This window comes from Patiria miniata, unplaced genomic scaffold, assembly GCF_015706575.1.
Source record: "Patiria miniata isolate m_02_andy unplaced genomic scaffold, ASM1570657v1 HiC_scaffold_27, whole genome shotgun sequence".
Taxonomy (NCBI): Eukaryota; Metazoa; Echinodermata; class Asteroidea; order Valvatida; family Asterinidae; genus Patiria; species Patiria miniata.
This window is the reverse complement of record NW_024037066.1, coordinates 3,517,362-3,545,088: the sequence shown is the minus strand read 5'-3', so window position 1 is coordinate 3,545,088 and position 27,727 is coordinate 3,517,362. Positions and strand designations below refer to the sequence as shown.

Sequence of the window (27,727 nt, the reverse complement as noted above, 5' to 3'; positions counted from 1 at the left end):
TTATAATGAAATTCAGCTAAACGTGCCCCAAAAAAGGCAGTTACATGTGCATGTATACTTACTGAGAAACTGTGAGAGCCACTCAGGTTGCTCGTAATGCTCGATAGCGACACAGACGGTGTTGAGGAACACCAGCACGATGACCAGCCAATAAAACGCCTGCGTTTTGACCATGTGACGCACGGTGAATCGTAACCTCTTCTCTCGGCGACGGAGCCAGAGGCAGCGCTTCTGCTTCTGCTTGGCCTTCTCTGATTTGTTAGATTTGGGGGAACCGGTTAGTTTGGCTTTATCTATGGGTTAGATTATGCACGTGGTGATGAGGGGTTGGGAACCAGTGAACAGGTGAAAAGCATGGAGATTGTTAATTTTTTTGTTATTTTTTTTTGTAGGAATAATCAGGTTAAAAGCCAGTACACAAGCGTGATTGGTTAAAAGATTAGTAGGTTTAAAGGGGAAAAAGAAAAGAAAAAAGTAACGTTACCAAAACTGGTCAATTTGAAAATTGATAAGAATACAAATTATCATTATTCATATAATTCTGAGGTTATTAGTACACGTTTAAAAAAACATCGGTGCTTACGCAGGGTTATGCAGTCACAAATCACAGAGGATGGTTTCATCAAGTTTAGTATTGGGAAGAGGAAGTGTGCAAGTTTAAAAAAAAGCTTGCTTTTAAAATAAGCTGGGATTGATTTACATATTTCTATTTTGCTAAACCATACATGATTCACAACGGAAACAAAAAATTGGCAAATAAAAAAAGAGACAGAAACTGTTTATGTCTCTTAGTGAATTTTGATGACTTGCTGTAAATATTCTTTTTTATCTAAAAAAAACACACCAAAAAACAGCTGTTTGGATTTTAGTGCATATTTAGCAAATTAGCATAAATTAGCATATTGACATTCCCCCCCAGCAATATAGGCAAAGCCAACCAGGTTATTTAATAAGCAAGGGACAAGCAAAACATGCTTTCGTTTTCTGCTTAGAAGCGACATATTAGAATTTCTTTTGGCGTCTCTTGCATGAAATGAAGCAACTATGTAATGTTAGGATTGGTAATTCTGTATAAAGAAAAAACGCACATGGAAAACAAACATTGCCTAAAACTACTGTAGTTGTATCAATGATTTAAAAGTTACTGTTTTAGAGCGAGCCATTTTTAAACAATAGCATCATTTGAAACCTTTTGATTACAAAACCAAGTAATTGGTTTTTTTAGCCAAACACTTGAGAAAGCTCTTTAAAAATTTCTCTTAAGCTATGAAAGGGCGATCATCTTTATATCCAAACAAGCCAACAAAAAATAATTATAATTTAAAACCTCGGATTATTTTTAGATGGGAAGAATCTCAAGAGTACGTGGCAATTATTATGTTAACGACAACCACGAGAAGTGTAGTGAACCAGATCAATGATACTTCGGAAGACTGGTTTCACGGTCAAGTTAAATATATCGCCATCAAATATAGAGCTTCTTGGAAAATTCCATCCACCGTTGGCTGAAACTCAGGCTGCGAAAGTGGGACGGATATGATGCAGCAACTTGTCTGCACGTCTACTACACGTGAACGATTACAGTGCTACAGAAATTCAGTGGTTTACTGCTCGCATTCATAATTCAAAATTACTATTACGCTTTGATTTGTATATCATTAGGGATCAACTCGTTGGCCTACAATCAGGGACCACCTTTGATGCTTGTAAAATATTTGTTAACAAAAAAAACCTTAGGAGATAACGACTGTTTTTAATTGTTCAGAATCTGAAATGGATTAAGATACTGAAAGCCTAGCTTTAATTTTGGTTCATCTTTTGGGAGTAATTTTTTTATTGCCTATTAGTAAGTCATGCCTTTACTATGCAAGTTTCATTAGCAGCTCGGTGTAATTTTGAACCAGTGTTAAGTAATGCTATTGGAACAATTAGCAGTAATTACATTGTCAATGGAGTACAGATGGCAAGTGTGGTTGTTGTTTTAGAGATGGTCATTAGAGTGAGGGAGGATTAACCGGGATTAGGACTGTACATGTATAAGCAAACAGTATTGCCTCCTTAGATGTAATTAGCAAATTATCTTTGCTAAGGTGCTTCAAGGCTGAAGTATATGATGCTATGTTACTGGTACAGCGTGCCGAAAATTAAATCTTGGTGAAATGTTTTGTTTGAGGCTGGTTTGAGAATAAGAATAACTTCCCCTTATGCTATGCTTAACATGGCGCATCATCATGCATATTGATTTTCATATCCTAACTTTTCTGCTTAAAATCAGCACAGATTAGAATGGAAACAATGCATCATGTGATTTAGGTTGGTTAGTTTTTAGCAGGAAAAGGGGATTTCAAAGGATGCAGATTTCAGCATGACTGGCTAAAAATTGTAAGTAAAAACCCCTCGTCACTTTTAATGTAAAAAAAAAATTCTTCAGATGGCCATAAAAACCACACATTTCTAATCGAGCCTTGACCACCAAGCTTGCCAGATTCAGTGGTTGAGTGGTAAGATGTCTGCACTTGCAGGCAAGAGGTCGTGGGTTCGAGTCCCACCTGAGTAGTTGTGAAATGTTTTCTCTCACAATCAATCAGGACAGCACTGAGTATACAGTGTTTATAACAACACGTCTGTGATGGGCAAAAACCTTATATTCAAGCCGGGAACAGTTAATTAATAACTGATTTACACTTCCCATGTTGTTCAGAGACATTTCCAAACACTTGATTGAAGTGTGATTACTAAACGTACAGGTTAATCTGAGGTGCATTATCATGAATGACATGTGTCATACAAACGTCAAAGCCATAACTGATTTGATTAATAATTGTTCACGTTGATTTTACCACTTGATTAAAAACTCACTTCAGACATTTCGCATGTAAAAAAATAAACAAGAAGAGAAAACGTGCACCTTTCCCACAAATCAATTAGAAATAAAAAAGCGGCTGAATATAAAAAAAATTCGGATCAAGGATAACTGCAAAAACAGTCAAATAATTCAAAATTTTGAAACGATTTGTAAGGATTGAAATTGGAAGCTGCTTAACTGTTGATACAGCATTTCTGAATAGCCACCTCGATGATAGGAAAGGATAGCTTCTCTGTGACATTCAGAAAGAAAATTCATTGATTCTTTTTCCCCAAGTTGTGCTGCATTTTTACGAGAAATAACCGCTGGCTCTATTAATTTATGACCTCCTAGAAATAGCTTGTTTCGACAAGGACATGAGCGCTATACCAGAAGCCAATGTTATTATTATTTTTGAAGCATTATATTTTTCTGTCACAGCTCCTCTCGACAATTCTGCAGACTTATCATCAGGAAAGAGTGGCTGAAATAATCCAAATTTATTGCAACCAATAAAATTGTGATAAAACTCCACTCGCACACTCTTCTTAATACTTCTTCTAAATAACAAATTCTAATTTTGGCTTGGAAAGGTAAACCAGTTGCCTTGGTAACGCTCATTAATGTTAAGTGCCAAAAGGCATTAGCAGGATGCATGACTAACAAAATACTGTGCGGCATGTATGGGGTAATATAAAATGTGCCGATATACAGTATTTTGTGCTGTGGTGCATGTCTAGTGTGCGGCTTGGAGCACGAGAGAGCGTAACAGGGCTCGAAATGCACTGGAACATGTGAAAACAGTTACCATGGGAATCTATGCACTGAGTAAAATACAGTATTGACAGAAAAAGCATAACGTATGCACAATGGCCACTCTGATTAAATAGACAAAATGTCTCTGGCAATTCTAAAGAAAAAAACTAGGGAAAAAAAACAGCTAATTTCCATGTCTGAGTGCTCAGGCCGAGAGCGCACAGTGCATCTGGCAGATGGGTTGTTATGGTAACCACAGGATGAGAATGTCAATGGATACCCAGACTGCAGAATGGAGTGCGTTCATTTCTAACTGTCTTAAAAGCCTGAGATATTTTTTTTTTTGCCTGCGATACTGAGGGCCTTATCATGGGAGTACAATGATTGTCCTGTCTTCACCTTTGCAACACATACATTTTATACAATTCTCTGAGGGTAACTTTTGGCAAAATTCTGGGACGACCCGTCTTTGGTTTACGAATCCTCAAACTGATCTGTTAGTAAACTGGATTCAAAAGGCCGATTTGAACAGTATAGGGCACTTTTACCAGCATTTGATAAATCCTTTAATTGTCTCTAGTGTCGGGCAACCCTTGGTTTAATTCAACCAATAGTTGACAAGTGAAAAGAACGAGCTATATTTTTCCCCCCTACAAAGGTACAGAAAGTACAATATTTTGTGTGAAACAAGGCTTGCCACACAACTAACACAGTCCTATTTAATGTTACACCTGTTAGTTTAACGTCACACCTGTTTACAGATTAGATCCTTGGATTTTTGCCAATCAAGTTAATTGGGAGCAATGTTGAACAGCGTTGGTTCAATACAAATTGAGTTTTTAATAAGGGAATTTGGGTGAGTAAGGCCAGACTGATAGGATTTAGGTAGTCAACACAATTCCTGGCAAATCGAAGAAAATTTTGCAGGGGAAATATTCTGCCCTACGGTTTGAAATGATGACTGGATGAAGCGTGTTGCAGAAATGATAGCATAAATGAAAAGGTTGAGCAAATATGATTGAAAATTTGATATTTGCATTGTGATGTACAATGTAAACTGGAAGTTGAAGTCATGTATAAATACATTTTCAGAAACGATAACAATAAGACTAGAAATGACTACAGTACAACTACTTAGGCCTGGAATTTCATGGGAAACCATGGTTTTTCAATACCCATAATCTTGGTGCCCACAAGAAATTGCCCACAATGATTTGAAACACATAGTTTCAGCTCATCAAGAATGAAATTTCAGGCCTATCTTTGGTCACACTGGACACAACACAGTGAACAATAAATTTAAAAGAACTCAAGTTTTCTTGTTTTTTTTAATTTCAATTTCAAATGATAACGAAAAGTTTTTAAAGGTGTCTTTTAGAACAAAATCAACAAAACCTGAACAGCATATGAATCACATCTTATCAAGGTAAAGTATCGTGTCCAGTTTTGACCTTTGCATGAGGATTTTGGTCACGACTCCTGACTTATCTACCTACACAGAAGGTTAGTAATTTGGAAAAAAAAAGGAGAGATTTTTTTATAAGTCACTGTTAGTACAGAGGCATCGGCAAACAGTGGTTATTAAGAAACATGTAGCAATGTCACTTCTATCTAAAGGAATATCCAATTAGGGTGGTGCAACAGTGACCCCGACCCTAGGTCAAAGGTCACATTGGATTTCAGGAAAAAGAGAGGAGTGATTGAACTATTTGAGAAATCTTTGGGATTGCTATGTTCAACTGATATACATGTAGTTCAACTGTGCCCAATAATGAAAAAAAACCCATTAAATTTGACATTTTACCCATCTCACAATTTTTCAGTTTTTTTTCCAGGCATTCACAGGCAAATTTTGTGAGACTATTAAAATTGCTAGCCATGCAACAAATTCTTGGAAACTATTTAATGCGAATGATCTATAAAGTCTGTTATAAATCTCTTTAAAAAAATTCCTTTCTAGGAAGTCAAATTTTAATCCGTTTCTAACAACTAACATGCCAAGCAAAAGCTGGGATGGCTTTTTGATACGGAAATTCATGCCTTTTTCTTTTTCACGATCAACTGAAACAAGAGTTTGCTCCTCCATAGAACAATTTCATCACCAGCTAAATTGGGTCTAGACGCAGCCTCTGCTACAGCGTGCTGAGACAACAGGAGATCAGACCAGACCAGACTAAGACAAGGCGAACAATGAGGAGGTGAAGGCGCAGATACGATGGAAGCGGGATACTCAAGGGGGCGACAGAGACAGAGAGAGCGAGAGAATAGGCAAGCCGAGTGATTAGTAGAAATGGATTCCGCTGGAGCGTATTTGGGTATTCAACAGGCCTACCTATCGTGTCTAGATCAAAATTATCTTCAATTGTGCTGCTGATGGCCTTTCCATTGCCCAGACTCAGTTCGCGTTGTAACATTGCAGCAGCACGGCGACGAGCTACAGTTGAGAAATCCAAACATGAAAGAAAAGAAAAAAAAACACGGGAAAAAAAACAAAAACAAGCAGTGTACAGTGACATGCATTGCAGTGCTCTTCAGGCTCATTCAAATGTCAAAACAATTATACATTTTGTGAACGGCAGGTTTTTCAGAGGTTTATTCAGATTATAACGTCAATTCAAATGAAGGAAATGAGTCGATGGACAAACAATTAACATTGCAAACAGGACAAAAGATGAAACAAGAACTCAACAATCAACACATGAACAAATTTCTAGATAAACAAAGAAACATAAAAACAATCAAAAAGGCTGTCCATTTTGGAATACTTTTAGTATTCGATTATTCGAAACTGTGTTTGACTGAATATTCAAATATTCGAAACTCGCCGATCAAGTTTACACACGCTGGCTGCAACTGCATGCCATGCCAGTACAATGTTGCACGCAAAGTGCTCCAGGTAAATTTGTGTGCACTGATCGATGTTATGGGCCGCTCGAATGCCTTGCAGTAAGTATTGTATAACCGTCAAGGGCTTTAGCCTGCTAAAAGGATGAGAACAATGAACCACAGTTACTGTTAACAAAAAAAAAAGAGTTGCTGTCATCGTCGACAAACAGTGGCATCTGACAATACAGTGCCAAATATTTACGATTAAAATAACACCATAGTTTTTTTCTTTTGAATATTCGAACCGGTACAAAGCTATTCAAATATTTTGGTTGTTCATTGAATATTCAAATATTTGGAATACTCGGGACAGCCTTAACAATCAATGGACAAATTAAAGAACCACTAAATAAAGTCACAAAAACAAACAAACAAACAACCCAACAAACAAACAAACACAATTAGGCCATAAAATTTAGACCGTTAAGCTAATACAAAAATATACAATCTAAACCAATGGACAAACATGTACAAACTACAAGCATCAAACAATATCACAAACAAAATTCAACAAGACAAAATAATACAAGATGCAGAATTTACAGACTCTTTTCTCTTTCATTTGAATGGATCGATATCTTTTATCAACTCCTAATCTTTCCAAAATGTCTCCCTCCTCAAAAATCAACTTGAATTGGAAAATGTTACAAATGATGCAAACAAGATTCGTTTACATCGACGTCTTTTTCAAATCGGAATAAACCTCTGAATATACATTTATAACAAGCATTTGTCAAGATTATTAACATGCTTGTGGCTACCAGATACAAAATATACACATAGCTCACACTGCATGCTTCGACTCGACATAAATAAAAAATACATTGGCTTTTCTTCCGCCAAATTATTCTGGAATTTGGACTTAATATTAAGAATATTTGTTGATTTTGGGTGGGAGCTTGGCTGACATGACGAAGTGCGTTTTGACTCAACCAGAATTGTGGCATTTTTTGCTTTGTAACGGCGAACAGTCTTTTTTCAAAGACAATTTCGAAATATTTGAGCTATTCCCATAACACTGATTTTATACTGAAATATGTTAGATTTATTATCCCCAAAAAATTGTGCATTCTATGATACATCACATAATTGAATAAACATTCAATAGATTTAGGTAAACTACGATAAAATGGGGCACTTAAATCCTTACACCTATTTGGTTTCCCAAAGTAGCAATATATTATGCGTCCACAATTTTAATTGATTTGGGGGTTAACTGTCTTGACTTGACCATATCTACTACATTCAGCTTTCTGAATTCTCAAAAAAAACCATTACGGTTACGTCACGCTTTTGGAAATGTCAAAGTTTGGGTTAAATAATATCAGGCAAATGGAGCTTTTCTTCAGACATGAAATTGGCTCCATAAAGACGGCTTGTGATGATGTCACAAGCAGACGACACGCAGCGCTGTCAAAATCAAGCTCTCAACCAAAGCCAAAAAAATAACAACATATTTTTGTCCCGCATTTCAGACAGATCTCGAAAGCATCCTAGAATGATGGGAAATGCCATTCTGTATTACCAGTGAAGCGGCAAGACAGCTAATTAGAATCATTGCTGAACAATATGCAGAAACACTGAGGCAACATATGTGCAGGAAACCTGAGATTAAGGTCAGAATATTATTATTATTGTAAATACTTGTTTTGTACAAGTCTTTTTTTTCCTAATGTTCCTTTTGTTCTTTTCCCTCCAATTTGGTTTTTGAAATGATGCTTCCAGTTACATTTGAGAACAAAAAAGCCAAAGACTTTTGGGTAAATTATAATAAAAACAATGAAAGGAATAATAGTCTCCATAAAGTCATATGTTAGGAATTTCAGCCATTTGTAAAAACACATAGGTTTGAAATTAACTTTTTTTTTAAATATCTGACATGCTAAAATGTGGGGTGAGCGTGCAACATGGCCACAACAAAAATTCTGAAAATGGATGAATAAATAAATAACATAAAACAGTCAGTGGATTAAATCAACTTATTTTAGTTTTTTGCAATACATGAAACCCATGAACCTGTGAATAGTGCTTTACATCATGCACGGCCATTGGATGAAAGGGTGAGTCGTGAAAAGAACATACCATATAAATAAATTGCTTCGAACTTAAGAGAACGTAGATGACAACCTCAGCCAGAACCGAGTCTATGCAATGGCTATAACCACGCACAAGGATTCTCAATTCTATTTTTCTGTTTTAGGGATGTCATTCGAGCGAACACACCTCCACGAAGACAACAGCCAAATAAGGAAGACATTTTATTGCATGTTGTTGTCTGAACTCAAAAAAGTTGCTGCAGATGAACCGCGGACATCCAAATGAAAAACAAATTGCTCATCCCTCTACAAACCTACCGGGGAATTAACATGTATCTTTGTCTTTTCCACCTGTGGATTCCTACAAATCTCATTCACTAAAAGAAAACAACACCTGCTACAAAATGTTTTATAGAGGATTTGTCACTACTGGGGGATTCGAACCACAGACGTCCAACTCAAAATCAAGCAGTCCACCCAAACGATGAAAATAACCATGCTGCATAAATGCCAGCTTGAACTCAAATTCTCTCCAACTACTTGATTGTGAATCATCCCTAAACATTTCTTCTTCTATTTCCACCCAAATCAGTCAATGTGCATGATGAAATAAAGGAAATATCTTACTGATAATAAAAGGTCAACATGGGGACAAACTGAAGATTGCAAATTTCATAAACTTGCATATTCACAACTGCTTTACATTGAAAAATTCATTACTTTAATTTTGTGAAAACAGTGCAACCTACTTCCTTCTAACTCTTCAAGAAAAAAAAACCAGGAAGTATTCCGAACTTGACCTTTAACCTTTGAATATAAGAAGCAATGACCTTTGACACTGACCTTCTATTGTTGCTCTTTCTTCCTCGGAGGTCGTATTGTCATTCAACATGACCTCTTCTGCTTTGCATATCCATTCTAAGTAACCGTTTAGTTCCTTGTCTATTTGCTGTTGCCGCCGGAGTTTCAGAAACTCTCGTCGGTTTTCCACGCGCTCTCTCTCTTTTGCAAACTCTCTGCGAGTGGAAAATAATCATTTTGAAATTTGTTTTTGAGAAGGAGATGTAATTTACAGATGAAGATCTCAACAAATAAAAATTAGTTTTTACCATTAGTGATTGATATATCTGCAGCATGTATTAATATTAAGAAGTTCAGAGTTCAAATCTAAACAATGCAGTAGCTCCGGAGCTTGATTTGCAGACGAAAACACTACACTAGACTTACACGTGGACAACAGTGATTTTAGTGACTTGTATTCAAATTACCATAATAACACTATTCTTGCAATTTTTTAAAAGATTTTTTCACCACATAATAGTTGAAGAGCTATACTTCACTAAATTATAAAAAAAAAACTGTTCAAACAAGTTAAGTGGGTTTCCTTCTATGTGCACCTGTACTGTATTTCTCCCAATTCAAAAACTCGGATTTCAAACGAAAGTCTGAAAAATCTCATGCCTGATCTGTCTAAACTGCACTTTAAAGGGAAAATACAACATTTGCAAACATCAAAAAATAAAACTACCAAATCATTTTGAAATACCTTGCTGGACTGTTAGTGAATGACAGTGTAAAGCATCCTGTAAAATCGTGGCACCTGGTATACTGTCATTTTCAAGAAAAGTGGTATTTTTGTATCAACTTCCAACGCTGATCGGCCGATCAGCGTTGGAAACAACTAACTTTTTTTCAAATACTGGCCCCAATTGACCATCGCACTTGTTTGCAATCGATTACAAACCTATGAACGGGTACGAGCCAGCTAGACTGGTTCACTGACCTTACAATTCCCCAATGTATGTAAACTGCTCTGTTTCTTCTTATATGGAGTCAGGGAACTAGACTACAGGAAAATGATCGTTTTTGCTGGTTTTTATAGCATTTTCGAACCCAAAACCTCAAAAAAGTCAGTGTAACTATATTTGCTATATATTTCCAACCCCCCACGGCATCCATTTCTGAAAATTACAGCAAAAGCAAATGATGTATATTCCCTTTAATAAACAGTAACAGGCTTACATCTCTTGAGAAAAAAACCCAGATTTTGAGTATGAAAACACTGCTACTCACCCACTCAAGACACCAAGAATGAGGTTCAACATGAAGAACGAGCCCAGGATGATGAGGGGGATGAAGTACAACCAGACAAAATACGGCCCTTCGGAATTGTTACACTGTCAAAAATCAACGGAGGATAAAAAAACATCACCAAGGGGAACTGACTACGGTCACTCCAATCCACGTAAGGAGTGGGATAGGAACCCGAGACCTTTGGAATAAAATTTCAACCTCTCTGACTCTCTGAGCAGTGTGGTCCAATGGTCATGGTGCTCGAATCCTCATGAGCAGCACGGTGCTTGTGTTCTTGGGCAAGACACTTTACTACAATTGCCTCTCTCCACCCAGGAGTATAAATGGGTACCTGTAAGAGCAGAGACTAGATGGTGACGATCTCATGCAGTTGTAAAAAAAACGTCTCACAGCCTGATGAAAAGGCGTAATAACTGCTAAGCGCTTGGAGACCTACGGTACCTTTGGTGGAGAGCGCCACACATTTATAAGCACCACACATTATTGGCTTTTCCGCTAAATGCGGAAAAGCGTTTGTTTTTGTTCCGATTTTTTTTGGCTTTCTTTTTCTTTCTGTTCTTATATCCCAAATACCAGTAACTTTGTACACAATTTTTTTCTACAAGACTTCTGTTATTTGTACACCTTGTATCATAACCAAACTTCTCACAAGGGAAGACCATCACCCAAAGACGGTCTGTGAAACATTATGTCATGATGACGTCATCGTAGGTCATGTGGCATCATTTTAAAGGTGCACAGCCCTAACTTAAAAAAAGAAAGAACTATTATAAAAGTCAGAGAACTGCCTTCAAATTGTTGTCTTCATGACCTCTGACCTGAGATCAACTTAATGGGAGAAGGGGGGTTGTGGGGTGAGCCAATAGGGCTGGGGGAGGGGGGGGGGCGTTCATATGCATGCAGCCTGTAGGTCGGTGTAAATATCGACAGAAGTGAATATATTTTACTTACATAGTACATGATGTCGGTCCAGCCTTCCATGGTAATACACTGGAATACCGTTAACATTGCAAAGAGCATGTTGTCAAAGTTTGTGATGCCAAAGTTGGGACCTTCCCAATACTCCGAACAAATGGTGTTATTAGGACACTTGTGACCGCCAGAGACATCCGGATCTGAACACACTTGGGGAGACTCCCCCTTCTCCACCGCCATGACTCCTGGTTTCCACAAGAACAAAGGAAATAAATGGGGGGGGGGGGAAAATGAAGACAAAAAATGAGAAGAATAACAAAGACGGCAGATGATATTGAGGACAAGGATGCAAAATAAGCTTGCAAGAATGGAAACACCGTGTTTGACTGCAAAGCCTGTGTTGCTGCTACAGCTTAAGATATTTCAATCAAAATACTTTATTTTAAGTCTCAGTTGAGGACTAAGCCAAATTTTCATTGAAAAGCAAAGCTGAAAATAATTTATTTGCACAAATCTGAGAGCAACCGGCCAGCCGCAACGTGCGTCACACGGCATTTTTACATGTATCCAGACAAATACTACTGCACATAGAGAATGTGGGATTTAAAAAAAAAAATTTGATAAAATTAGCTTCAGTGAAAAGTTTGAGTAAACAAGTGCGAATGCACAATAAGCTCTGGTTGTCTTCCATCTAAGTCTATAACGTTGACCCAAGAATGTGCGTACAAGCCCGGGCCGCGGCATCCCACGCACGCCATCCAACACGCCGTCCCACGCGCCCTCGAGGTCTCCCACGCGAACATCACGCTGCGCTAAGCTGTCCCCGAAAATTGACCAAAATAAGCCCCCTTAGTCTCCCATAAAATATTGCTTTTTCGCGTGGAATTATAGTACGCTGTATACCACTTGACCACAACATTACTGCACATATCTTGCCCCAACAACTTCACAAATTCTTACAAACAATGTTTGTGAAGTATTTCATTTATTTTGTTTGCTTTTTTGTGTGAAAATTACAATTTTGTATTTTATGGGAAACTTAGGGGACTTGTTTTTGGTCAAATTTCCGGGAACAGATCAATGGGCCTTATGCACGAGTTGGCCATTTTTGTCGAGTTCCTCGAATGTGTTTCAAAATTTGTTAACTGTTGAATGGGATGGCACCAGACTATTTATGCAGCCTTATTTTACTGTCATATTTTGTTTAAATGTGGCTTAAAACATTAGAGATTGTTTTATTACAGATTTTAAATTATTCATTGAAGCAGACTTGAATTAATTAATAATTTACTTGCTTTCATTTCTCTTCGCAAGTTCCAAAAATGAAGATTTTACCACACTTTCAATTCAATATGGCCAACTCGTGCATAAGGCCCATTGACCAACCATAAAGCGACATGTACAAGCTCCTGCCAGAGCTTAAAAAAAAGAGAAAGTTGGGGGCAAGTCAGTGTTTTATATTTACCTGTGCTGTTACCGCTCTCATCCGTGTAGAAGCAGGTTTTGTGGAATTTACCCTGGAAAAACTCCATGCCGGTGATGGCGAAGATGATAATGACAAACAAAATAAGCATACCGATTTGGAGGAGGGGAGCCATGGCTTTGAGGATGGCTTTGAGGACAACTTGCAAACCTGTTACGGGGGGAAATACATCGGAATTCAATGAATAGGAATTCGCTGAATGAAAATATATACATGTACAACGAAAGAGCTACCAGAAAAACATTGTCAACAACTATCATAACTGTAGTTGGATGACAATGTCAAAGTGTCGTGCAAAAAAACAGTTAGTAGTATTTGTTTTTGTTATTAGACAACAAACTTTTCAGTTTTTACTTGTCATCAGTGCCTTTGGGCGTGATCCCTGGCTGTATGGCAAACTGGTTTATGGCTTCTGACTAGCGCCCCTTGAACAAAGATATTGACTAATTGGGGAACCGCCAACATAGGGCTGGATAGCTCAGTTGGTAAGAGCACAGGAACGGTTATCCGGAGGTCGCAGGTTCAAGCCCCGCTCCAGTCAATTTCTTTGTTCAACTTTTCAATTTTCAGTTTTTAGATGGAGAGAGCGAGACAAAATAGACCACGCTGTAGCTGCGTCCTTTGCAATTCAGCTTCTCAGCTGCCAATAATTATTAGCCTCCCAAATTATTATCATTATTATAATTATTCATATTATTATTTTAACAAAGCAGGCTGGTATACCGTTTGCAATTCATTGGTTAGGAGTTTAATTGAATATGTATTAAAATATACAAATACACTTGCTCACAAACAATTTAAGATTATTGTTTTATACACCTACATGCATGTTGTACATCGACAGTTTCTTCACATAAATCACACTTGTCATAAATGAAATACCAGAATAGTGAACGTGGTATTGAAACGTTTCGATTCAAAACTTAGAGAATACGTCTTGACAGGGCATTGGACTAAAAGACCCCTAGATAGCTGGCCATATGTTGTGTCCCTGGGCAAGCCAGTTCGCCTCCACTTTGCCTCTGGCCACCCACTCCCAGGAGAAGGGGCACCGGCTTTAGCCGGGGAGTAACCCGGCATCCCATCCAGAGGGAATAGACCTTTTCTCAGTTGTTTCATGCAAAGGAAAACAACTGAACTTACTTGGGATGCCTGATACTAATTTCAGGGGTCGAAGCACTCTAATAGCTCGAAGGGTTCGGAGGTCTGGAGCCCCAGAACTGGTCGCATCGCCCTCCGATGCTAACCCCCCTATGAAGGTTATAAACCTGCAGTGACACCAGGTAATGGGAAGAAGACGGGAAGGACAGGGCTGTTAGTTTTAGGGAAAGTTACGGACGGTGGATCAATTTGTTAAACATGCTATCTCATTCCGAATATTTCAGCCTGGAGGGAAATTAAAGATAATATACAACATTTGCTGTCATTTTTGGCGATGGAAGGATTTGGGAGTTAGTATTTTATAGCAGATATTGCTGCATTGAACTGTTTAAGTTTCTGTGTTCATGGATGCTGGAAAATCTTGTAGTCTGGTCCACTAACTCTACTTTAGACGAAACAGAGCAATATACGCCGGGAAATTGTCAGGTCAGGGAACCAGACTAGCTGGCTTGCACCCATTCACAGATGTGTAACCGATTGCAAACAAAATGTAGACTAATTAAATTTAGTAAATTGGGGGGGGCAGTGTTTTTTAAAAAATCGGTTTTATCCAACATTGTTGGAAATTGATACAAAATTCCACTTTTCTGGAAAATGACACCTTACCAGATGCCACGACGTCACAGGATGCTTGAGACTTATAAATTATAAATTACGGACAAGTGGAAGTATTTCAAAGTAACTTTGTAGTTTTTATATGTTTGCAAATGTTGCAATGACAGTCTACAGCATCCTGGAAAATCATGGCACCTGATGCAGTATTATTTTCAATAAAAGAGGTATTTTTGTATCAATTTCCAAAGCTGGTCAGCCGACCAGCGTTGGAAAAAACTGGCTTTTTTTTCAAATACTGGCCCCAAATTACCATATTTAGTTAGCCTGCATATATGTTTCCAATCGATTACTCACCTATGAACGGGTACAAGCCAGCTAGACTGGTTCCCCAACCTTAAAATTGCCCAACGTCAATAATTTGCTCTGTTTCATCTTTAATGGGGTCAGGGAACCAGACTACAGGCACGTGATTTTTTTTTTGGGGGGGGGGGGTTTCAAGCATCTATAAACACAAAACCTCAAACAGGTCAGTATAAAAATACTTCCTAAGTTCCTATGAAATACTAACCCCTCCAAATCCATCCATCTCTGAAAATTACAGCACAAGCAAATGTTATATCTCCCTTTAAGTTCCTTAGTTTGTATATTTGGTGGCCCTAGTTCGAATCCCACTTGATTCACAAATTGGATTGAGTTGTCAATCTTTGCTAGAATCATTTTCTCGATCTTTAACTAATGGTTCCTTCTTTGCTTTTATCTTGGCTCCAGTAATGTACAGCAATGAAATGCCGTTTTCAAGACGTCTTTCTGTTTCGATGCTTGTGTTGTTGGTTGGTTGGTTGGTCTGTTTGCTTGCATGTTGGTCATTGACTAAGATCAGCAAGGTAATGATAATTCACTACACTGCAAGTCTCATGTGGCAGGTTGATGTGAGCTCATAGCTCTACTTTTCAAGGTTATTACTGTGGCATTGGATAATGAGATAACACCTTTAATGTTAATGGTTTCTGAATTTAGACATAATTTGAGTTAATTAAGTTTCTGACTTACATCATTCCTAAAAGCACCATATTAAAAAACACAATGTATTATATGCCAACTAACAGTTAAATGGTTTAAAGGTAAGAAATACAGTGTGTATCAAAAAAAATGCAAACAAAATATAATGGAATGCCAGACGCAGAATGTGTAACCAACATAGATAATATAGGTATGGTTTGAAAGATACGCCTTTCCACTTTAAATAGAGACATCAAACGTCCAAATTTTTGACAGAGTTATGAGTAATTTTCCAAGAGAACTAAAATTGACCATGGGACCAAGTTTTCAATTTTAGGTGTTGGGACAAAGAAAGCCTAATTGCCTCTGTGTGGATAATTGCCTGGCCTACAAAAATGTGTTTAACAAGTAAACACAATTGTAAACACTTTTTCTTGCTTTCAGTTTGTAAACATGTTAACATGCTAAACAGTTTAAGCATGATACACACTGTATAACTTGTTTTACCAATGTAATTCCACATAAATATATGTTAATGATTACTGTTGACAAAAAAGTGTATAACTGTGACCTAAACTGACAGATATTACAATAAATATGTATTTGAATATTTTAAGGTTAGCATTATAATGTAATAATCTGGAGGTACAGTCACAAATACATTCACACGAGACATGGCTAAAAAAAAAAAAAAAATGTTAGATACTGGTAAATATATTGGACATCAAAGTTATGGACATTTATGGCACAGTACTGCACGCCAGCATATTACGTATGTTGGTTTGCATTTCATGGGGGCAGTAAGCATACGGTAATGAAAAAATATTATAATTTAGTGAAGTACATGTTCACTGGACGTTGCACTTTTGTAACTGAAAATAGTCAAATGTTTCTCAACTCATAGTACAGCGGTTTTTATTAATAACAAATACAAATTGTGTGCATGCATTTCCCATTTGTGAATTTTGTCTATACTATAGACCCTATTTCACGACCTCACATTTTGAAAGGCATTTAGCTCATGTCCGCCCACAAAATTTTCCACATGCTACTTTGCCAAAATGTGATGTAACAAAAAATATTATGACATGAAACTGTTGTCTATATGAGAAACATTTAAAGGTAGAGTACATCATTTGCAGCTATCCAAAAAGTAACTGACAAAATTATTGTTGAAAAGCATACTTGGTTTTAAGATAGTAATGGCACTTAAAAACTCCCTGTGAAATTATTCTTTCTGGCATGCTGTAATTTTGATGACAACAATAAAAGGAGGTCGTTTCCAACGATGCGTCTAAAAACGCATTTTTGGAAATTTCCGTCATTAATTTGTATTTTATTCGGTGACTGGTGCACGCAAGCGTCGACACAAAGCACATGCACGTGCATGTGCTACAATTCATCGGTTCAGTGCGTGATATCGGGTAGCTAGCTGCAATCGGCTGAGTGAGAACATGTCCCAGACGCTGATTTTTGGCGTAATTCAAAACATGGCTCAGCAACTTTTAAATTGAAATCGAGATCCTAGAATATACGGTAGTTTCTCAGAATATACAGCATTCACAGAGCTAAAATTTCATCAGGTTAGTTGTTAAACACCCTTCTTTAGATTTTGAGCACTTTTGTTGCTTCAAACGATAAAAAAAAATGCACAAATGACAAGTGACGTACTCTACCTTTAATTATGCCTGTAACTTACTTTGAAATCCTGAGACTAATTTAAGAGGTCTTAGGACACGCATTGCGCGGATTCCGGGCTGATCAAAAGAGGGGACAAGAACAGTCATAAGACTGAGGGGGCCGATAATTACGACGATGACGATGATGCAAAACAAAGCAAGAGCAGCAAGGAAAAGAGGGAGAAAAATATAACCAGAAGCAAAAAAAGGATTAAAATAAATCAACAAGCATTGTGTTGGCATTGTCATGCTGAAACTGAAAGGTGTTGTCATGGAGCTTGGATGCTTGAGGGGGTAATTGGTTTTTTTTTATTATGAAGCATCAAGGACCAATGTGACGGAATGTGATGCTCAATTGATCATGCCAAGGCTGTTCTCTACTTGCCCAACATGAAAGCCATGCATCAAACAGACTCATTAAGACATTACTGCATGAAAGCAAATTCTTGGAAGCTTTATAGTGGAATCCGGTAACCAGAATTAGAAGCTATTACTGCGGTGGTGTCACGCTCATGCGCGCATGCTGCACGCGTTCTTAAAGACGAGGCGCACATGCATTTTGGTATTCCTATTGGTCGAAGGAGCCCGGAGTGCATGCGTACTACCTGAGCGCGACTCGCGCAAGCCTGGTGCCATCGCAGAAAAATGGCTGCCGCCAGATTTGTCTATACACTTATTCGGATAACCACGTATACATGTCTGCATGTATCAGTTTGTGGATTTCCTTGGATGAAGATAACTTTTACAAGGATTACTATTTGACAATTGTTTCTACTTTTCCAAAACAGAAGGGGCCCCTGGTTACTGCTCTAAAACTGCCATCATTTACACACTTCAGGCATCTTGGGGAGTGGAGGGGGAGGAATGCAGCATTTTAAAAATAGGAATCTTGAGCAAAATATGCAATGAAAATGTAAAAAAGGGAGCATAAGTCGACGTCCCATTTGAACTTTATTTTGTATGTAATAAACCAGGTCTTGGCACAAAAAATTGCTAGAAAGACTGAGTGTTGTATCCAGACGCCAACATTTTTTCTAAACCAACATTTTTTCCAAATTGCCAAAACAAAAGCCCATGTCACAGAAAATAGATTTGTTTGAACATGCTTAAAAAATGGTTCGAAAGGCATAAAAAATGCAAATATCGCAACTGGTTAACGTGATTCGTAATGGAATTTCTGGGAATAACCCATTTTTTCATCAACAAAAAAAGTGCTAGAAAAAGGACATGAGGGAATTACTAGAATAATATTCCTCACCAAATCGTCCTTCATGTTTGATAAAGCCCAGTATCTTCATGAAATACCGGGTGGAAACTGTCGGCACATTTGGGGACAAATCATTTCCACACGTGTCTCCATGTTGTTTTGACATTTGACCTCGATCTTTGCGCGCTGGTAGTTTCGCTCGTACCCCCGCCCTGCAAACAGGACGCTGGTAAGGGCTGACGTTATTTGAGCTCTCATTGGATAGATTTGCGTGACCTGTGACGTAGAACGCGTCACACAAACTAGCTTCCGGTGCCCATCATGCGTAGCGCGCGCTAGCTGCATGCGAAGGTCAATCTGTACTTCCTTCACAAGATTCTGTGAAGCTCATCAGCCCTTACCAGCGCCCTGTATGTAGGGCGGGGGTACGGGTACGAGCGAAGCTGGTAGTGGACATTCCCATTTTTTTTCAAAAGGGGTGTAGAACTAAATTACTTAATATCCACTAACACGAACGTATAAACTGCACCCGATTTTTCACAGAAAATTGTTTCAGTACTCATGTACAAAGAAATAATTCTTTCAGTTGTATTTCTCGCATTTCAAATTTGTATGTTGTTGCTTCGTTGTTATACGAACCCCCCCCCCCTAAATGTTAACATGGAAAGTTCTTTGTAAGAAAACAAAAAACGTAATGTAGATCCGACAAATGAAATAGTGAAGAGAAATGATCAACAATCGTAAAAAATAAATGTTACGATTAAAATGAATCTGATCATATGGATAAATTAATTAATAGGTGAAACAGATGCAAATTCATTTTCAAATAATTTAAGAAATGGAAACCTACGTATTAAACCAAAATATATCAAAAACTAATTTTTTTTTTTTTTACAAATCTATAACAAAACAATGACAGGAACTTACCCAGTAACTACGACTATAAAATCCATAAAGTTCCATCCATTGCGGAGATACGAGCCTTCGTGTAGTACCAGACCTAGAGCCGTGATTTTGATGGTTGCTTCCAGGCAAAAAATGGCAAGGAAGTAAATCTCCGTCTTCTCCTGTAAACGGGGAATATAAGACGCAACAAAAATATTGCATGATAATCTCTTAATATGAATGAATGTAGCTCCCCCCCCCCCCCAAATGTAACATTTAGGGTCGAGAATTGTACTAAGGGCACCACGACTAAAAACCGTTAAGGTTAACATTTGTTACGAGAAAGACATTTTAATGTAGGCCTATTCTTTACGTGCTAGAACGCAATTTGGAAAAGCAATCATTAATTTTGTCCGAGTTTACCAATCGTGCCTAAAGCTAATTCAGTATTTTCTTATGGTTTTCATGGTAAAATACGGTTGCCCCACAAGCGTGCCGGAGCCACGTACGTATCTGTGAAATTCTGTTGTTTTTAAATTAATTTTGCAAATGATATGGAGAGACATCAATTCCAATATAAAGGCAATCTTATTTATATTTTTTTTTTGCATTTCGGTTTTATTATTGCAGAGAGAACCAATTATTGTATTAAAAATGATATTTACAATCAATTTATGTTTTTTTTTCTTCCTCATTTTGATTAATCATGTGGGAAGGGTTGCAGACTGAAACACGCATGCGCAACATTAACACCTTCCCATCTGCGTTTCGCGTGCATTTCACAGGTGGTGCTACCCACCACGGGATCGTGCGGGATAGGTCGTGACACGCACTCATGCGATGCAGTATACGCGGTAGCTGCTTTCCCGCCAAAAAAAAAATCCCGCCATTTTTTACGCGCCACATAAAATGCATGGAAGCAACCTAGTTTCTGTGAGTTGCGGCTGATTATGATACACATTTTCATTTTTTTCACACCGTTTCCGAGTTCGGATGAGACAGTTTTGGGATGATGCCTCGGGCAGAAAATATTATTAAGGCGAAGAGAACAGTTTAGACATGTATAACTCTGAGATGCAACGATATTTCAGAATATGACCTTAATTTTGGTGCGTTTCAGCCAAATTTGTTTTAAACAAAAAAATATCAGCCAAAAGATGGACAGTTTTATGACTGAAAAGGAGAAGGAGGCTAGCAATATTAGCTTTTTACGGCTTCCAGTTCTACTGGTACGTATATGTCAGTGTAATTAATTTTTTTGGTTCATCGACATGCGAAATGTCACTTGACTATTAATGTTGCGGGTGGAAATTAAATAGACACTGTTAAGAGTGATTAGAAAAAAAGGTCATCAATCAGGAAAAAAAATAACCTATTTGAAAGTTCATTTTACCGTTTGAAATACGAACCTCAAAAGTTTGAAAAGCGCCAATATTATGAGACTGCTGATGATACAGAAGTCATGAAACAATATGGAAGCCATTTTTCTGGTTGATATTTCGACTTAAAGTTTTTGGTTTATCATGAAAAGGAAACATTGTTGTGTTTTGTAAACAGAACAGATCGCTAGTGACCACTTTGTTGACGAATTTTCCGGAGAAATACCGACATGAATATTTACTGAGGAAAAAGGACGCCAGCAAAAATGTCAAACGAAGTACATTATTGTGACTCATATATTTTTAGCTATAAATTGACATGCTTTACAAACACAGCGGTCATCTTGCACTTGTACCCAGACGTCAAGACTGTATATCATTATGGAGTAATCAACACATCATGGGTAACAATTATGATTCACTCCGCCCTTGGACCGAGATCATGCCCTTATGGTCACGGGTCATGACTTCGCCTCCTGCCCCGAGTATTAATATTTCACACCCGCGATGTGATGTGTTGGCAGCCAAGTGCAAAAGGCAGTCGGGTAAAATTCTGATAGGAATTTAGCTCATCGTGTCCCGCATTCTGCATCGCTGAACGCGGTAATGTGTACTTTGGATGGGGAAATTTAATACCGTGGATTTTTTTTTCCGGTAGGGGGGGGGGGGGGTGACAATCAACATTTGGCGTACACAATATATATGAGGGCACTATTTGGTCGGGGTAATTACTGAAATTAATTACTGCGACTATTCGCAATGATGTTCTATGAATGGGACACCCACGAAATGGTTAATCGACTTATGATATCATGAGATAGAAATTATATTTGAATGATAATAAATAACCAAACACACAATGGCAAATCGTTCAAATGCATCAAATTTGTGGGCGCTTTTGAAATAATTTTGTGAAATTAATAGATCACTTTAAGGGTGCTCCTCAGTATAAACATTCTCATAGACACCAGTGATATATGCCCATACTTCAAAAAAAAATTATGAAATACTCAGAACTCTCACATGTGTTCAGGCTGCAAATAAAAATGATGATCAGCATGTCATCTTTCATTTTCTTTTCCATTTTTGGTGGCTTGACAATTGACTTTTTGGAGAAATTCGCAACCAAGGAAGAACACCCCTAAAACGAATGATGTTTCCCAAACTGGAAAAGTAGCCATTTTAAAAAACAACATGGCTAAATAGCGCCACTTTCGGACCCAAGTGCATCCACAATGCTCAGAATTGGAAGCCCCGGTCCGGGCCAGAGGTGATGCAGTGACATTATGTCTTCAATTCCCCAATTCCATGGCTCTCAGAACTCTCTTATATGGAATAATTTGAGTGTGTATAACTTTTATTAATGAGCTCGGCGGACGGAGTTTTGGCCTATTTACATGTACTTGGGTGTACGGGTACCCATAAGCGTTTGAAAAATACGTTATCAATGTCTGCACTCGAGGTTGAAAGCAGACACTGGGACCAAAGTTACTGACGAGTAAGACTTGAAAATGAACGATACGTGTCATAAAATCATGACCATTTCACATCACCGCTGTTTTTTTTTTTTGTAAACACGGTGGTCATATCCAATAGCGCCCTTAATTGTGGTGCATAAGGGTTATGTCAATCTACTCACCAGTTCCATAGACATGGGCGTCTTGTCTTCCATTGGTAGATGGACTTCTAGAGCCAGGACAACACAGTTTGCTATGATGGTAGCTAGGACTAGATACTCGAACGGAGTGCGGGTATTGGGTTAAGGAATTCAATGGAAATTTAAAGTGGAAATAAAATCACCAATACAAGGGTGGTAATTTTTTTACAGAAAGATGCATCACTAAATAAACAAAATGGCTATAATTATATTATAATAAATAAGTCACAGGGTATTGAAAAGGGTGAAAGCATTTGGTAGACGCCTCAGGTGTTTTTTTTATTTAAGAAAGGTGATTTCACTTTGATAAGATAAGTTGTGGTTTTTTTAATTAAATGCTACAATAATAAGTTGAAAATTGAGTGAATTAAGGGGCACATTTCAAAAAATTCCGGATGTACTTTGGAATAAATGCGCTTCTGATGATAAATCTTTCACGAATTATTTATTTATTTCGTTTATTTATTGTCAAACGAAACTCATAAACAAAAACAGCGATATTAGGCCTATCAAATCGGGTTTACGAACTACACGACAAGCTCGACTTTACATCCAATATTGTGTCATCATAAATACAATTTCAAATCAATGTTTTGATTACAACAAATCAATATATTGACAAAAAAACACCAATGCTCCGAGGACAAACCAAATGTATGAAAAGTGTTATGTTTGACACGCCCATATATTTCCGAGTATAACTACGATGTAGGACGCGTGTCGTCACAGACAATAAACACAGTCACGTATTCCCCTGAACTTCACTACGCAGAGTTACAATTTCAAGGTCATAATTCGCGTAAAGATAATGAATAGGCATACTAAGATATTCTTTTTTAATCCTATAAAGCAATATCCATAATCCGCATAATTCCCTTCGTAATAAGAAGGGCAATTAACAATAATCACTCATCATAAGTTATTTCTAGAATGTCAAATGCTGAGTGAACGCTCGTGCTAGGATTTCCAGGCTGGAAATGCGCATGCGCGAAAAATCTTCATGATTTAGCATATCACGGCGGACTCGGCACGATACGGCCTGAGTAAGTCATTGGGGGTCGAGTATTCAAGTACAACCCAATTGTCGCCATGTCATGGACGCCTTATTTGCATAATTAGACTTGTATCCAGATCGATATAGTTCCACAGACGCAAGGCCTGTATAGGTCCTACTAATGCGTCAGTGACACGTCCACTTCTAATTATTTAACGAGTTTATTTGCATCACATGTAGTAAATGTATATTGATGCACGCAACATTACCAAACTGATGAGATTTTCGTTCATGTATCTACTATCTACTAGTAAAGTCGCTCTTTTATTTTAAAGAAAAAAAACGACGGAGGTAGTTTTATTGGTAAGGAACAAGGACGATTTGTGATCATGATAGCTCAATTTAAGGCAAATGAGGATTGTTTTCATAAGTTGCAAAAGATTGGCAGAGAGACTGACCGGCCGACAAACCAAGCAGTTCGTTTCATGTTGTTTTGATTGTTTTATGTTATCGTTATACTGTTCTTATTGATGTAGTTACCGATATGAAAATTAAGCAAACACTTTTACTAAAAACCATTTGCTCTTGAGTAAATGGCCTGCAAAATGTAAGCTTTACACGTTTATAAGTTTGCAGAAAATAAAACTATCGTAACCGAAACGGAAAGCGGCACTGGGGAGGATCACGTGCTGGAGGACAGATACAAAAAAGCGCACCAAACGTGACGAACGCAATGCCGTTTACGCGCACAATGCGCTATGCATCGGCACCCGGCACCCGTCTACATGTGGATTGGGTTTTCAGTCCCTACCTGATTTCGTGGGTTTCCCCAGACTATTCTTCTGGGGTTTTCCTCCCACCTCTAAAACTGTAATTTCTTCTCATTGTCTTCTCTATACGTTTTTTTTTCGGGGTTTGCGAGCTACAGTGCCTGGGGCATGCACTTTTGAGGAATCCTTGGTTTCATTACCAGAAAAAAAATATTTATCGTTTATACTTCGTTTCGTATGAATAAAAAGGAGCAAATGCTTCAGATTTCAAATATGCACTTGTCATTCACAAGGCTGGGTTGGGGCAACCTTGAAATTATAAAGCAAATAATTCTGCGCAAAAGCTACAGCATTTATTATATGTTAATCGCGAAAAATTAATATTAACAAAGTTCATAAAGTACAAATGATGCCATGTTCGTATGAATAAAACATGGCATTTGCTTTTACTTCCAATTTTGAAGCATTTACTCGCATCTGTATGAATGAAAATTAAGCAAACACTTTTACTAAATACCATTTGCTAAAATCTGAAAATAATTAGTTTTTACCTTGAAGCTTTTGCTACACTATAAGCTTTTACTTCGTTTCTTATGAATAAAAAGGAGTAAATGCTTCAGATTTCAAATATGCACTTGTCATTTACAAGGCTGGGTTGGGGCAACCTTGAAATTATAAAGTAAAATAATTCTGCGAAAAAATTACTGCATTTATTAAAGTTCATAAAGTACAAATGATACCATGTTTGTATGAATAAAACATGGCACTTGCTTTTGCTACCACTTTGAAGCATTTACTCGCATCTGTATGAATGAAAATTAAGCAAACACTTTTACTAAAAACCGTTTGTTAAATTCTGAAAATAATTACTTTTTACCTTTAAGCTTTTGCTACACTATAAGCGTTTACTTCGTTTCTTATGAATAAAAAGGAGTAAATGCTTCAGATTTCAAATATTTACCAGCAAAAATGATGATTTTCCCTCGTTTGATTCAAGCTGCTCTAATGTACCGCCTCTTTACATATTAAGGCCACGCCCGCAAAAGGGTGAAAATAACACGCGTTAGAATGTTAGAATTTACATCCACTTTGTTTTAAAGCATGTGAAACAAAGTGGATGTAAAATACAGTTTTCTGAGTTTTCTATTTTTGCACTCCCCTTTTTGAAAAATCAAGCTCCGCCCCCCAAATGGGCAAGATCCAAGATGCGTTCACCTCTAAAAATTATGTTCAGCCCATTTCAATTGGACATGCCAATTTTCAGAATTTTACCACCAAACTGAATGATGTTTTCCATATTAGAACCAAACTGCTAAGATATACCGCCTCTTTTACCATTTAGACCACGCCCACAAAATGGGTGGAAAATAGCAGGTGTTAGAATGCTAGAATGTCTTATTTCATGTTTAAGTTTATTTCAGGGCGTAAAAAACCAAGGAAATTTGATGTTAAATACAGTTTTCATGAGTTTGTATTGTTTGCACCCCCTTTTTTGAAAAATCAAGCTCCGCCCCCAAAATGGGCAAGATCCAGGATGGGTCCCGATCTTAAAATGTTTTTAGCCCATTTTGACCCCACATGCCAAATTTCATGCTTTTACCACAAAGTGCACGATTATTCGCTTAGCAGCTCCACTATTAACGGTCTTGCTGCTGTTAATGTTAGACTCCTGTCCCTTCGCTCGCAGGGCAGGCAGTTAGAATAAGCCCCATCATTAAAGCCGGCGATTAACCGTCACCAGTCATTGCGCAAGGTGTTATGATGATGCTGAGTCACCAAGAAAATGAGAGGTTGTCTCTTGGGATTTGAAGAAGGCGGATGCTGCCCCTCCTCCTTGCAATCATCGGCTTAGGAGGAGAAGGACAGAGGGAGGATGCAGGGTTGACGGTGTGGGTTATGGTATCACGGAGAAGATACAAGAAGGAAAGTGCGACTTGCGCTCAAAAGGACTTTGACATTTGGGTTCCAGTCTTGGTATGGGAAATCAGGTGGGGTAAAAGCACCTAAACTACATGCCAACGAATTTTCATTAGGAAAATTTCAACAAGGGGCGGAAAAGTAGGACTTACGTAAAGGTCAAATGACGCGAGGATTCTCATCATTTCTTATTTCCCAGAAATGAGGAAGTGTAGTGAGCAAGGTGAGCAAGGGATATATGCATGACTAGCCAAGCTTCGACACGACATGGCGGGAATAAGTCGCGCCAAAATGAATCATATTCTACGTGTGTGCGTGGAGTACGGTGCAAAACGCATGTACTCTGTCGCCCGCGTACATGATACAACTATACTTTAGCCTAACCGCGTCTGCTTTGCCAAATACCAGGGCGCCATATTGTATTTCATCCCCATCTTTTACTTCTAATCGTTTCTCTGGATATTATGGCACAGCTGGAAGTCCATTATAATACATTTTCCGGAAAAAGGAACCGGGATTTGACGAAAGTCTGACGTGTGCGTTTCAGTTTGATAATTTGCCTGACGCTGACCACTTTTTCCCCTTCAAATTGCAGGCCGATCCCCCCTTTTATCATTATGGTTGAAGACATGTCTGTGAAGTACGAGCGGGAAATGCTGAAAGCGACGTAAATGCCAAACATTGCTGGATAAAATACGAGGTTTATGATTTCGTGCACTGAGCTTGAGTTATTTAACGAGACCTTTTTAACACGAATAAATACAGGGCACGTTGCATACAGTATGAATAATTTATTGGGGATGACCCAGCTCAATTCATTCACGTTGGTGAGCAGTGGTACACCATGTTTAGCAAAATATTTGTAAAAACGATTAGCTAAAATAAGCGGGAAACCAGTCATGAGTGATACACACCATATCACTTTATTGGCTGGTGACCCGTTCTTGATGTCCGTACTTTAGAAACGGTTTGAAGAACTTGAATTGTCACATGAGTTGCTTTCGGACAGGGGAAATTCTTCAATCTTCAATGAAATTAGATATCACATTAAAGCCTGACTAATTCTCAATCCACTCCTTTTTACCCCATTCCATTTGGGTCCCTAGATCCAGAAATACAATCAAGTAAGTGAAAGGGTGTAATTTTACTCAGGCCACTGTCACCTGTGACGTCACCAACTTCAATGCCACTCAATGCCTATTCAATGCTTAACCCAGATTCAGCATATCAGGTGAGAGTGGCCCAAGCCTAATTTACACCCTTTCACTTAATTGATTGCATTTCTGGATCTAGGGACCCAGGTGTAATGGGGTAATAAGACGTGGGTTGAGAAATCGTCAGGCTTTAATGTAATTTCAGTGGGAAAAAAAAAATTAAACATTATAAATTCTGAATGTTGCACATTTTTGGGCACGGTCTGTACATCCTTCAAGTTCATGCTCAAGCAATCAGTTTGGGTACGTTTTCTAACCTTCTTTTAAAAGGTTTGTACCAATCATTAACCATATC

The 27,727-nt window shown here is 37.9% G+C and overlaps 1 protein-coding gene across 19 annotated transcripts in view; it reads right to left on the bottom strand.

The window, feature by feature from the left end:
- LOC119734356 (voltage-dependent calcium channel type A subunit alpha-1-like) overlaps window positions 1-27,727 on the bottom strand; it is a 121,704-nt gene that overhangs the window by 77,171 nt on the left and 16,806 nt on the right. For 15 of the 19 annotated variants that reach the window (XM_038207832.1, XM_038207826.1, XM_038207829.1 and 12 more), the window contains exons 3-11: window positions 22,520-22,625; window positions 19,544-19,683; window positions 14,159-14,283; window positions 12,998-13,165; window positions 11,569-11,777; window positions 10,597-10,700; window positions 9,367-9,539; window positions 5,934-6,035; window positions 63-293 (exon numbers count right to left, since the gene is read on the bottom strand). In XM_038207832.1, the coding sequence (XP_038063760.1) occupies window positions 63-293; window positions 5,934-6,035; window positions 9,367-9,539; window positions 10,597-10,700; window positions 11,569-11,777; window positions 12,998-13,165; window positions 14,159-14,283; window positions 19,544-19,683; window positions 22,520-22,625 (1,358 nt within the window). Of the gene's footprint in view, window positions 1-62; window positions 294-5,933; window positions 6,036-9,366; window positions 9,540-10,596; window positions 10,701-11,568; window positions 11,778-12,997; window positions 13,166-14,158; window positions 14,284-18,667; window positions 18,814-19,543; window positions 19,684-22,519; window positions 22,626-27,727 lie in introns of those variants that run through there. The other 4 variants (XM_038207831.1, XM_038207837.1, XM_038207833.1 and 1 more) reach the window with 4 other exon arrangements.